The sequence below is a fragment of the Fundulus heteroclitus genome, chromosome 6 (genome assembly GCF_011125445.2).
Source record: "Fundulus heteroclitus isolate FHET01 chromosome 6, MU-UCD_Fhet_4.1, whole genome shotgun sequence".
Lineage (NCBI taxonomy): Eukaryota > Metazoa > Chordata > Actinopteri > Cyprinodontiformes > Fundulidae > Fundulus > Fundulus heteroclitus.
The window spans coordinates 22,765,821-22,779,591 of record NC_046366.1 but is presented as its reverse complement, the minus strand read 5'-3'; the positions used below and the strand labels follow the sequence as shown (position 1 = coordinate 22,779,591).

Below are 13,771 nucleotides of genomic sequence, written 5' to 3'. Positions count from 1 at the left end.
TTCGAATAAGATAAGAGACGGCCCAAACTAGCTTTATAAATTGAGAAAATGCTATTGATTGATAAAGAAGACCAGTCATCTCAAGAATACAATCTAAAAGGACAAGTTTTAAAATTATGAATCTTGGAGTTGACCCTATTTACGCACTTTGAAGGCATTCACTTACATTAACGCTCTTTATGTCACACCAGTGACATAAAAGTGGCACATTCAAGTCTTATTTTAGCCTCAAAAGAAAAACTAGACTTTATTCTGAAGATGAAACCAAGTTTTAACTTTTTTTTTTTTTTTGCCAACTACTTGATGTGAGACTTGAAGGCGATCCATCAATCAAAACTTCTGGGTATTTATTTTCCAAAACACATCTTAGTCTCCAAAGTGGACATGTGAGCATCAGAACTGGACCGCAGAGGAATGGAAGAAGTCTGATGCTAGTAGGCAACTGGGTGCTTATTTGGGGACGACTAAGGGGAACTGTAGCATTCAAAGCTTTTTTTTGACACCTTCCTGATCATGTGTCATGAATACTCTTTGGTCTGACCCAGAAGCCCAAAGCAGGCCCTACCTCCCAGTTTCCAGGACTTAAAGGATCCGGTTCTGGTGGCTTAGTGTCATAAACTGCTAGAGACCTCCGGAGGTCTGCGGGCATCCATGCAACATGTCAGGGATGTATTGATTCAACAATAGGCCATCCAACCATTCATAATGTTATGGCTGTTGAGTTTTAGTCATACCACAGTCTCCTGTGGTTTAACGTTAAAACCAAATTATTATTTTTTCTTATTTATTTATTTGTTTGTTTGTATGGCTGTTAATATGGCTGTTAATGCACCGGTAGCCAGCCTTTGTTCAGCTGGTTTACAGACATGCAGACAAAGCTTATCAACCTCTGTCTGCATTATCTAATCTAATCAGCATTATCTCATTAAAAGTGATAGGTGGCGCTACTTTAGTTTTGTGGTAGGAGAGGAAAGCATGTCGTAACACATCTTCCAGCCAGCTGACAGGTAGAGTGTAGCAACAGGTGGGGGAGGGGGGGGCTTTGGGTCATGTTTTATATAAGTGGAGAAAACTCTGTTCACTAGTATACTTTATCTGGCATCTCATCAAAATGACTTTTAAGTCGTACGACACAAAATGATCGGAAAACTGAAATGGTTTTGTAATCATAAGCTTTTAAAACTTGGGGGGGCCTTGATACCGGTGACCAGCCCACGGCAATTTAAAAAGCTAAACCAAAACTGCACGAGTAATAGAAAATAAAAACAATATTGTGATGTTTAATTATGTGTGCACTCAATTCTTTGAAGTAGTAGTTTAGAACCACACTGAGCTCACAAAGTGTTTATTTTTCAATCTGGTTTAGGACCAACCATGCCAGTGCCGGAGACGTTGCGTCAGAGGATGCCGAGGACATCAGCGCTGCCGTACAGGATGCTGAGATCTGCCTGCTGAAGTCTGGGGAACTAACGTAAGTTTCACTTGAAGTGAAAGTTACCCTGGAAAACCAAGAGTGAAGTAAAATATATTTACCGTGCCACAAGGTTGTTCTCTTTAAGAGGAAGTGGCAGAAATGTGTTCTTTAATTCAACATTATCTCTGGAATTGGGAAGCGAAAACCCAAACTCGGTTCTATGAACCCAGTGCAGAATATTTGTTTACTCCTGCTGGAAGGTTACAGCAGGTTTAGTCTGTGGTAAACAAAATTTAAAAAGGTAGAATCCTGCAGTCAGAACCATCTAACATCTGAGATGTGTTTTGGAAGAACTGACCCATGTGCTAAATCCTTCCACTAAAACTAATATTTACTTTTTCGACTCTGACTTGTGCTGCTATTTTTGATTCATGACCTTTGCAAGCAATCGCCTTAACGGAAATGGGTTTTAACATCTTTTCAAACCAAAGCCTCACATTTGTAGCTTGTGCCATGTACATGGAAAAGTGTTTTTAAAGTATTGTGTTACACCAGTACTGCTGGGACCTGAAAATGAGAAGTTCTTGGAAGTTCTTGGGTTTAAATTTAAAACCTCCAAACTCTCTGTGGCCTGCTCCTTTATCTTAGCTACTGAAGTCTAATCTAGGGTTTAATACTAAACAATAATAGTTGTATTACTGCAAATCATTGGTCCAGAATAAAAGTTCCCTTATTAGAAATGAGGACTGGACGCTAGCAGGAACCTTTGTAATTGTGATACTGTTGCTATTCGGTGTGGGCATTGAAGGCAGGGAGAGTCGGCCCAGCAAGGCAAAAATATCAAGGCATGTAAAATTCCCATGCATCACACTTAAAATCTAATATTCTACAAAACTTTGCATCAAAGCAGTTCTTTGCAGTTGCAGTATTTGCGACATTGACGTTGTGATAGCCGGCGTTAGATTCATTTTAAGAGAACTGCTCTGACACAAGTTTATTTTCCAGTTGGATTGTACTCACCCATATAGCGCTCATGTACACGGAGGAACTGAAAACCACTGACCTTTAGACTGAATCAGAACCACCACATCCCAAAGCCACATACAAGTTTCTTGCAAACACTCAAGCCGCTTTTATTTTGATCCCACAATTTGTTGTATTAGCACCTATAAACTTTAATGTATAGTTCCGTGAGAGTTTTTTTGTGATTTATACTCTGAAGTCTGTAAAGTGTAAAGGACATTCTCCGTCCCTTTTTCTAAAAAAAAAAAAAAAAAAAAAGCATCTAACTAGTAAACAGACTCCATCTGTGCGTCATTTATTCTCAATGTAAATCCAGCCGTTCAGTAAAACGCTCAGAGGTTTGGTAGAGAACACAGCCGATAGGTCAGATGTATAGTTGTGGAGAAGTTGGAGAAATCCAACAGAGAATCTGTGGCAAGACTTAAAGCTGATGTTCACAGACGCCATCCGTTTTGGCCGAGCTTGAGGCGTTTTGCTAAGAGGAACGGGAAAAAGATTTCCGCTCTAGATGTGCGAAGCCGGTAGACGCTTGCAGCTGTAATTCTAGGAAAAGGTTGTTCTGCCAATTATTTATGCCCATGTTTTGCTCTTTCTTGCCACTTCTTCCTGACGCCTGCTTTGCGACGTTATTCCAAAACCGCTCGCCTTTGCACCTGCAGGCTCTCCGTCTGCTTGACGGTGGACGACATCTCGGGATTCGGGGAGAGCTCTCGGGAGCTCTTCATCAAGTCGAGCTGTTACAGCGTCATCCCCATTACTATGACGTCTCCGGGACCCACCGTGTGCTGGACCTTCACCTCCGAACCAAAGAGCATCGCCTTCAGCGTGGTCTACAGGGAGAGCGCTGAGACTCCACTGGAGCAGGCCAAGGTAAGACGCCAAGGATGGGTATCAACGGCCCATGTGTTTATTTCTCATCCAAATCCAAATCTAAATTTCCACCATGTCTGGGCACAAAGACTGACTGCCAGGAATATAATTAAATATATAAATAACGATGTATTTCTTTCAAAACGTTTTCATAAGCTGAAATTTGTATGCTCTTAGTGGTGCAGACATAACTTTTATCGTTCTGTTTCCCTCTCGGCACGCTCGTTTGGCACCATAACAGAAAACATGCCGGCCGCATCCGTCAGCGGTTCCAAATGAGACCAAAATATGGCCCTGAATGATTATGTTGCTCCAGGGTAGCTGCAGCAACTGTTTGCTAACAGTGAAAATATGTTAATCTCTTTTCGCTGACTCCAGATGGTAAAGCAATGGCAGTTGTTGCAGGTTTAAACAAAGCAAAAATGTCAGCTGTGAAGTGCAATGACTGCAGCAGCATTAAAGTATTTCAAGCCCCGCGTGGAAATGGTCATCTGCGTTACAATGAGAAAGATGATTCGTCGCTCCGTTACCATCTGCCTTTAGGTCACAGGAAGTTCAGTGTGTATCTGCAATAAGTTGGTGAACAGATCTGCCGCCAATGAGGTGTTTTACTTTCACTCATACAGCTGCAGGATCCAACAATTCTCAGCAAAGCAGGGCTGCAAAAACTGTGTCGCCTTTAACTCTGATGTTGATTCTTTTAAAACTTAAAATATGTCAACTTCTGTGTATATCAAATGAATTCATTCTCTCTTCTGTAGGTTTTAATTCCTCTGACTCGCTGTAATTCTCACAAAGAGACGATGCAGGGGGAGCTAAAAGTCAGAAACCAAGGAGAATACACACTAATCTTTGACAACTCTTTCTCCAGGTCAGTCCCTCCTTAGTCTTAGTAACTTCTTCTGCTGCTGGTCAGTTCACCTCTTCACTATTCATGCTTTTAAGAATCTTGTTTATTTGGCTCCTGGCTTTTTTGGATTCAAAATAGTGCCATCTTTGACCCCATCTCCTAGTCGGTTTCTACAGAGCTAATGGATGCTTTTTACCAGAATTTGATGTTTTATGTGATTTTCTTCTCCCATTTTCGCCTACTATTTACAACAAATGCACCCAATTTAACATGTTAAAATTGACCAACCCAGAGAAACAAGTACAGTGATGTAAAAAAAAAAAATCTATTTTTTTACTTAAATGTTTCAGATCTTTAGACTAAAATTGAGATAATTCAAAGAGAGCCACATTAAATACAACATGCAGTTTTTAAACAATGATGTAATTTTTTAAGGTAAAAAGCTATCCAAACCGCCCTGAAACTTTGAGAAAACTAATTCCCTCTTAAGTCTAACAACTGGTTTTCTCACCTTTTGGCAGCATTAAGCATTTGCTAAAAGTGAATATTTTATGTCACTGTGGAGAAACTGTTCTTTGCTGAATATTTTTGATTCAGCCACATCACAGGGTTTTTGTGCATGAACAGCTGGTTTAAGGTCATGCCACTGTGTCTCAATCGGATTGAGACTTGTGGATTTCAACTAGGCCACTTGAAAACCCTTATTTAGTTATTATTGTTATTATTGTGTTTGTTTTAGTTTTAAGCCTTTCAGAGGCAGACATGGAGGTGTGCTTTGGATCATTCTCTTGCTGCAGAAGCCAAGTGTGCTTTAGCTTAAAGTCACAAACTGAATGCAGGACGTTCTTCTTCAGGTTTTTATGGTAGCGAGAAGAATCCATGGTTCCATCAAAGAATAGAATAGAATATTTTTATTTGTCACCGCGGAGAAATTTCTCTTTGCCTTGATTATGTGTAATGTGAACCGGATTAGCCAAAGGAAAAAAAAAAAAAAAAGAACTGACAAAACAAACATGCAATGAACAGTGGTTATTTTTTTATTTTTTTTAGAGTTCAGGAAAGTCACAGATAAAGCCAATGAGGTAGTACGGTGCTTATTGAACAATGATGATTGAGGCTTCATTTACAGAAATGTGCATTTAGATATTCTGAGATAATAGTGTGCAGTAGGTAGTAAAATTAAGGTGATTGTAACGTTTGAAGGTGTTAGTAACAGTGGGGTGATTTAAAAGTGTTTGACTGCAGTCACCCATCAGGGGGCGATTGCCCTCACAGCTCTTGGATAGAAGCTGTTTCTAAGTTTAGTTGTTTTGGCTTTGAGGCTTCTAAAGCGTTTACCTGATGGGAGAGGGGCAAACAGCGCATTGCCTGGGTGGGTGGGATCAGTGGAGATGCGTCTGACCCTTCTTTGGACTCGTTCTGCATGCTAAGTCCTTCCTCTCCTGGACTGTGCAGCTGCCATACCACACAGTTATGCACTCTCTTTAGCTTGGTCCAACTTACACTATGGGTCATTGGCATCCCAAAGCCTTTGAAATAGCTTCATAACTCTTTCCAAGCTCATAGATGTCATTGATGATTTTCTCATTTGTTCTTGAACTCTTCAGGGCATGATGTGTTGACGGGCTCCATTTAAGTGATTTCCTGGTTCTACATGTGTGCAAGTAATCAGGTCTGATGCGTCTGGTGAAAGTCAAGCCAGGGATTCAACCAATCCCAATTAATTTATAACCTGACATGGAGGAGTTGGGGTTTGGATTGCAATTTTCCCCTTAAAAATTGTATAATCATTTGAAAACCGCATTTTATATCTGCTCTGTTTATCATTCAGAGACTAAAATGTGTAATGATCTGAAACATTCAAGTATAAAATAACAGCAAGAACAGAAGTCATTTTTAAGGGAGCAAATACTTTTTTACAGCCTTTTTTTTTAAGTACCAGTGTGAAACGTGGTAGAAATGTTTGTTTTCGGTTAGGAAACAGTTGTAGAAGGGGACGAAATGGCAACACATCAGTAGGAAATTGGGGTACAAAATGACGAAGAGGCGAACTGCCCTGTAGCCAATGTATTCACCCCCTTCCTGTTCACTCCCCAACATAAACATCCCTTTTGTTAATTAGGTTCATTTCAAAGAAAGTGCTGTATCATCTGAGTCTTGACAAGCCCGTGGCCTGCGATGGAGCTGGCCTTCTCTGAACCGGACAAAGCAGAACAGGTGGAGATCTGACTTTCCGTGTCAAGATGTTTCCGTTCGCGCGGATCGTCTCCCAGGTAAAATGGTCTGACTCGTCTGCAGCAGAGCAGCCTCGGCGAAAAGGTTGTGGCATTTAAAAAGTGTCTCTCTCGGTTTTGCACACGAGGTGTTGTACGTCAGGCGAGGTCTTATCAAAGAAGAACAAAAGCTGCAAACAACTCGCGAAAACAGTGCTGCTCTGCAGAACGCCAGTGTGCACGGTGTGTTGCTGAGGCTGGTTTAAATGTAGCATGGAGGATTTCTGTAGGGGGCTTTGCAGAAGTAAAACTGCCGTTTAGTTTATCCCGAGACCATGTTGTTGTTTTTTTTATTCAATTCGTATCATAGAAGAAGTTAAATGAAAAGCGAAATAAGATCTCTACACATCGACAGCTGGGTTTTATAGCGTTGCATTCCTCTGCCACAGTACTTGTAGTTTTGTTACAGTTATCTTGTTTTTTGTGAAAGAAAACAGGACTAAATCAATCTGTTACTATCAAATTTAACTTGGGTTTATGCGCATTCTTTAAAAGGTCTTAAATTAAACCCAGATTCTCTGTACAAGATCTTACATTTCGTTTATTCAGGACATTTATAGATTTGTTCATTCGTTGCTTTTTTATGAAATGTTTTTGTTTTTAAACTTTTTATTTTTATTTTGGAAATTATTTTTTGGTTCTGTGTCTTGAACAGTAACTGGCTGAGCAATTGAGGTACTATTACACATTGATCAAACTATACTCTAGCCTTTACTCCGCCAAAAGTGGCTTACTGGATTCCTTTTGGGGAAAGCAAAAACAAAATGTTGTTGGTAATCATCTTCTAGCTACTCTCTTATTATGAAGCGATGCATGTTTATCAAGGTTTGGCTTGAAAACAGGAACTTCGTTAGGTCACTAAATTGTTTCAAGATAAATATTCTGACCGTTGCCGTGTAATTTGCTCAAAGGCACTGAACCTAAGTAACAAGGACTGGAGTCACAAGCCAGAGCTAAAAGATTACCAGTTCAAGTGGATAAAGTTATGTTTACTTGACTTAAGTTTTTAAGAAGTTTGATTTAAAAAAAAAAAAAAAAAAAAAAAAACTATTGGTAAGTTAACCAGGGTGTTAACCAGGGTGTTTGGTAATTCACATATGTCTAACATTTAAATAAGTGTGCAATGTCTTAAAATGTTGTTCAAACCCTGTTTAAAACACATCCAATGAATATCATTACTGTAGAAATATGTAGCAGAATGTTTAGCATCGTTTTATGAGATGGGAAGAAGTGACGGTTCGCATGACTGAAAAAGGAAGGTCAAGTTTGTTACTCAATTGAAGTAAATAGTGTCAGATAAGCAAAAGTCTGTTGCTTCGACTGTGTTATTTGAAAAGATGTAAAACCTCATTAACATTTCCTCTATTAGTCTCTTTAAATGGCTGTTGGAATCGAGCTTTAGGTCTTTAATGATTCTGAAACATCCAATCTAACAAAATCCCATTTTAATCTGCACATGTGCTTAATTATTGCCCTATAGCCTTCTTAATTTGGAAAAGATAGACTTGTGAAAATGCATTTGTGATGAAACATAAGTTTATTTCTATAGCCCCATTCAAGAGCATTTTAAGTACTTTGCAGGCAAGTTCAATAAGCTAGAAATGTTGGCCTTACATAATAGCAGCAAAACAAAAAAATACAAACAACTGAACGGCCACAAACTAATGAAATAACTGATGAAGATAAGCTTTTGGCTTTATTTTTGCAGCAATAGTTAATGTTTTCAGACTGGATTTGAAGGAAGTAAAATGTTTGCACATCTAATATTTTCAGGAAGTTGATTTTCAGGTACAGGAAAACAGAAACTAAATTCAAAAGACCAAACATTTTGGTTTTATATCCATAGTTCTCTTTAAAGGACATTTGCTGAGAGCCCTGGTTCCGTTGCTAGCTAACACTACAAATATGCATTCACAAGGCGGGAGTGTAGTTATGTGAAAGTTTCATTGTTTGAAATATATTTTGTGTTTTTCTTGGAACTTCGCTTGAAACATCCCTTCCAGCTGTTTGACTAAAAATGCATAAATGGTTTTATTTCTCAAGAGACACTTAAAGAAGGATGATCTAAAAAATCAAATTCTGCATTTTTATCTTAACGCAAAGGTTTTATAGATAGAAATGTTTGTTTTTAAATGATTTTACTTTGAAATTAGTTGCTATTATGAAGTGTGAGTGTATTGTAGCCTACCGTGTGAAATGAAAGTAGTCTTTCTCCGAAATACTGACAGTGGGGATCTATGTTGTCTTTCTACTCTAATATCCCAGGGTAGACCTGTGAGGTAGATATTTATTGTTTAGGTTACTGACGCACTGTTGAAGAACAGAACATTTACAAAGTTCCTCCAATTGATTGAAACCCATTTAATATTGTGAAAAAGTAAACGTTTAAGAAAACATGCAAACATCGTGTTTTAACTGACAGATATGTGTTGCCAAATATCCCGAAGACATTTTATATTTTACTCATGTTAAATGGGAATTTCTATTTAAAGAGGTTACAGAAGGACTGCTGTATAATGCACTTTTAAAAGGGCTGAACGCCAGTGCCAGTAGATTAATATGTTTTTATCTTCAGTTTGACTTGTGAATGTAGTTTTGTTGATGTCTTCTACTGCGTTTTCTGACATAAGAGCTTTAAATTTCTGATTCTACTTGCAAATGTTTGTGTTTTCTTAATACATCATTTACAAAAACCACATTTGTATCAGAAATGTTTAAGGTTTTTGTTTAATAAATAGGATTTGTGGGAAAAAATGTTTCTTCTGCTCATCATTCTTGCCTGAGACAAACATTAATCTTTGCCTTATTTCACCCTGTTGTCGTCCACTGTTTAAAAAGAAAGAAAGAACCAAAGCAATTAGTTAAAAACCCTACTTCTAAATGCACAATTCAACATTAAAGACTGCTCCCTGATGTGCCAGATATGTCCCCAGTGAGTTTATGAAAGTGCATGCTAATCTTTGAAGAATCAAGCACCCTTGTGGTGGAAAGGTTTATACAGGGTTTTTTTTTGTTGTTCTGCTTACAAACAGCTAATGTTTGTGATTATTTGTATTTGTTAAAGGAGAAATAAGTAGGAAATTTACTGTACAATTGACCAAAATCATTCTTATTTGTCACCCATGATGAAAGTAACATTCCCTATAAACAATCTGTCCTCTCAAGCAACAATGACTTGGACAATTTTTTTTCTCTTCTTTGAATCTTATGGCCGGTTCACACTAATGGCGTTAATCTGGTTTACATTCAAAGTCTATGGTGGACTCGCCTTTAGAAGCATCGAGAGGTCCTGCGGTGCGTTTTGAGCATCAGGAGTAGCTTGTTTTTACATTTCAAGTGTCTGAGTGTCCAAAGCATCCAAAACTCAAAATAGAGTTGACAAATCTGAACTTTTGCAGCTGGACGCGGAGTGTCAACCAATCAGAGACCCCGCTATGTGACGCGGTGGCAGATTTTCTAATAGGACGGAAGGACTGTGAAAAGCCAGGACGTCAACAATGGAGGACAAACTCATCATCGCTGTTTTTGCCCATCCTGTTATCTATGATTAGTCAAGCTATCGCTACAGAGACAGTAAAGGACCTTACCTGGAGAAGGATTAGCGAGGAAGATGGGATCTCGGGTAAATTATCAAAACTTTGAAATAAAGAGAGCCGTAATAAATATTTCTCTGAGTTTGAGGAAAAGAACAGGGTAGCTCCTCCCAACGCGTGTCATACCTGTCTGTCCACTCTTTGCCGATTCTCTGTACAAACGTCCAAGTTGAGGCGTTGGACGCCTTTTTTGACGCTCAAATAGCGTCCAGTCTGAACGCACCTTTAGAGGTACAGTGCAGAACCACTTCAGTGCAGTGTTTAGCCCATGTTTGCTTCCTGTTTCCTGAGCCAATCGTATGAGATTTTCCAGGGTTGCCAAAAAAAGAGCATAGCATTTGGTATTTTATGCTGGCAAAAGAGGAGTAGCCCGCAAACATGGAAGCCAGTAAGAGAAGCAGACCGGAAATTGTCTCAACAATACTTAAGAAGCCTCGGCATCCTTCAGAAAGGCCAAACAAAGGGTTAAACAAAGATTAATATTGGTGACTCGTTTTTTTTCTTCTTCACTTGTCATCTTGAATTTAGCTGCGCTACGTCCTTGTCTCTCAGGGCTTGGCAACCTGCCATTCTCTAAAACGGGGGGTACGCTATCCGTTTTGTGTGTTATTCTGATTTGAAACACTAGTTGTCATTATTACTTATTTCTCCTTTAAACATTTTTAACTAGTACATGTCACGTTATATTAGTATGTGTTTTAACTAGTTCATGTGTATATGAACACCTCAAAGAGTCCCAGAAACTGGAAGTGGCCAGGAAAAATCCAAGCTGTACAACCGTGGGTAAAGCCTTTCCTTAATCTCATGCAACACAACGCAGACACTCCATCTGTGCTGACGCAGATTCACTCAAATCAGCATGGCTAATGTTTTAAATGGGTCCAACAGAAGGGCAGTCAAACTCCTTTTCTGAATGAGGTCGACTCATTGGGCACTGTAATGATGTCAAAAATGGCTTACTCAGCTAGTGAGTACAGCTTTAATCTCAATAAATACTGACAAAAAATACTGCAAAAAAAACAATGCGTCATAAACGATGCGCATACCTCATAGATGTAACAGGACCTGATGTTTCATGAAATGCCGTTCATTTTTTCACATTTAGACCCACGTCAAAAGGTGTTTTAGACGCAGCAGAATACATTGCATAAGACCTTGTGAAAGCAGTTTGATTAATCAAATTTTAAATCTGTTAGCTCGGTCCTGCGTGGCACAATTTACTCTGTGTTGTTGGAAGAGTCACTAAATAGGTTTGTGCCTGCTCGACATGTTATTTTTCCCAGCATTCAAGTGCATATTGGGTCTGTGTCGACGTGTAGACGGTAGCACTCTGTCAGAAAGACTGTGTTTGTGTCAAAGAGGCCTCTCTGTTTCTCAAGGTTAATGATATCATTGTAAATCATGTCACATCCGCCTCTCCCTGACCCCCACCCCCATTCCCCCTCCACATTTTCTCTCCTCTTGGCTGCTGTCTTCACCGAATCTGTGATTTGTACCATCGCTTTGCACATGCATGAACCTGTTAGGTAATAAAATTGTGTGTCTGTGTGTGTGTGCATGAACTGCATTGTAATGTTTAAAAGCATATAAATGTATTCCGATCACAGTTGGAGACATTCACACGTGGAAATGTTCACAGATAAGAGATGCATTCATGCACATGTATATATGCTGCGCATATGACAAGGTCTCCTTTTTAACCACCTGTAAGTGTTTTTATATGTTGTTATTGACAGTAGCATGCTTTCAGTTTTATTCTGCTCATGGATGGTTTTAAGCAATCCTCTGTGAAGTAATGAGCATTTAAGGCTTTGCACTTGATAGGGCGATAAAATGCTTCTCAATATTTAATGCAAACATGGAACAGTTGAACCTGATGCATGACAAACAGGTGCAAACAAGAAATACATTGTTTGGGTAAACAGAAAATATCTAAATGGTCATATACTGAATTAGGATTTCTTAGGGTTAGCGTTTACTTTCATTTAAATTAAAATGTATTTGATTACGGATTTCTAGACGTGAACCTGAACGTTAAGGTATTTTTACTTTTACTTTTACAAAAATCTATTTCTAAAGCACTATTCTGTCCAGCAAACGTTGATGAAACGTTTAGTTTAAGAGAATGCTCAGGTTAACAGTGACCCCTGCTGTTTGCCATCATTGATTGAAACTTAAAATAATGAAAATGTGTCCAGGTATTACCAGCATATCAGTTAAACAGTGTTATATTGACAACAAGCACTGTTTCCTTACAGAAAGAAAGGGCTGGGTCCATATGGTTCATAAGGTATAAATGATGGATTGACAGATAACAAAAACAACATGAACAGTCAATGTTTTGCCTTTAGTAATACCACTTTACATTAAGGCCCCCCTTATAGATGACTAATAAATATTGTAGTTTATAGATGTTTAATTAATCTAGAAACACTCATTTATAACTCATTAATAAGTGCTTATGTATTACAACTGTCTGTTTTCCTGCCAAATAGTGAGCCTAAATACTATATATACACTGCATATGATTGAATTTGACTTTGTAAAGTGCCTTGAGATGACATGTTTCATGAATTGGCGCTATATAAATAAAATTTAATTGGATTAAATATCAACTTTATATTTTCATCTAGATTTGCTTATGTTAACCATTTTAGACCAAGGTACTACCTTTTAAGCACAAATGGTCATTATTGTCTCTTGCTCGCCCTTAATGCCTATAAACCTTATAATTGAGTTATAAAGTGTTTGTAGATTAGATCTAGAAACTATTTATTAGCTATTTATAAGGGGAGCCTTATTGTAAAGTGGTAACCATTTGGTACTATTAATTTAGTTTCCAAAAAGGGCACAAGATCCCACACTTGTTGACGGGCAAAATTAAGTGGGATCCCAATCACAACTTGAAGAACCACTGTTGGCTCACCTTTCACTGTTCTAAGTTTTTCTCATTACTGGAACATGATTATATCCAGACAGTTCATAAGCTATATTTATACTTCTACATGGCAAGTAATTTACTACAAGGTGTAGTAAAGTAATAGAAAACCAGCAGTTTGCAGGTGGATGTTGCTGATTCTATGTAATTGAATGATTAATCGAAAGTGGTGTGTTCAAAATACTAGCAGTGTGGAGGAAATGAGGTTGACTTATTCTGAGAGAAAACACGTGCCCAACAAGTGACCTTTACTTAATTAGAAAGGTAGCAGATTATGTTATGTGTTCATCTCTGAAAATCAGGGTAAAATTGATGGTTCCAGACGTTAAGAAGAAAAATACTTTAATTAAAAAGCTGCTTGTGGAGGTGAGAACAAAGAAGTGTAGAAGATGATAGGTTGTTAAACAAAAATCTGCCGAAAACACATCGACTTACCTGAAGATAAATGGGGCAAAGTTTTATGGACTGACAAAAGAAACATTTTTCTCTTTTCTCTCTTTGTTCTTTATTTATTCTGGGGCCAGTAGACAGCTTGTCAGACAACCCCCCCCCCCCCCCCCCCCCCCCCCCCCCCAAACATTGAGTTCAAGTCACGGTAGACCGTGAAGCCTGGTGGCTCGGGCACCATTACACTTTAATGTTCTCATACTACAGTAACAGGCATATTTATTACATACCAAGGTTCATATATCAGTTTGAATACATAAAACCTTTCCAAGAGGTCTTGAGACCTTGTGCAGTAGAGGAGATATCCTCACACAGGTGTTTAAACGGCACAATGACACCACAAACCCCAGTAAGTGAGCAGCA

The 13,771-nt window shown here is 38.6% G+C and overlaps 1 protein-coding gene across 1 annotated transcript in view; it reads left to right on the top strand.

The window, feature by feature from the left end:
* The window catches only part of LOC105924834 (FYVE and coiled-coil domain-containing protein 1), a 30,835-nt gene extending 21,651 nt beyond the window's left edge, over positions 1-9,184 (top strand). The window contains exons 15-18 of the mRNA XM_036138352.1: positions 1,367-1,471; positions 3,097-3,307; positions 4,069-4,178; positions 6,280-9,184. Coding sequence (XP_035994245.1) covers positions 1,367-1,471; positions 3,097-3,307; positions 4,069-4,178; positions 6,280-6,355 — 502 coding nt within the window. The 3' untranslated portion in view covers positions 6,356-9,184. The remainder of the gene's footprint in view (positions 1-1,366; positions 1,472-3,096; positions 3,308-4,068; positions 4,179-6,279) is intronic.
* The last annotated feature ends 4,587 nt before the right edge of the window (positions 9,185-13,771 follow it).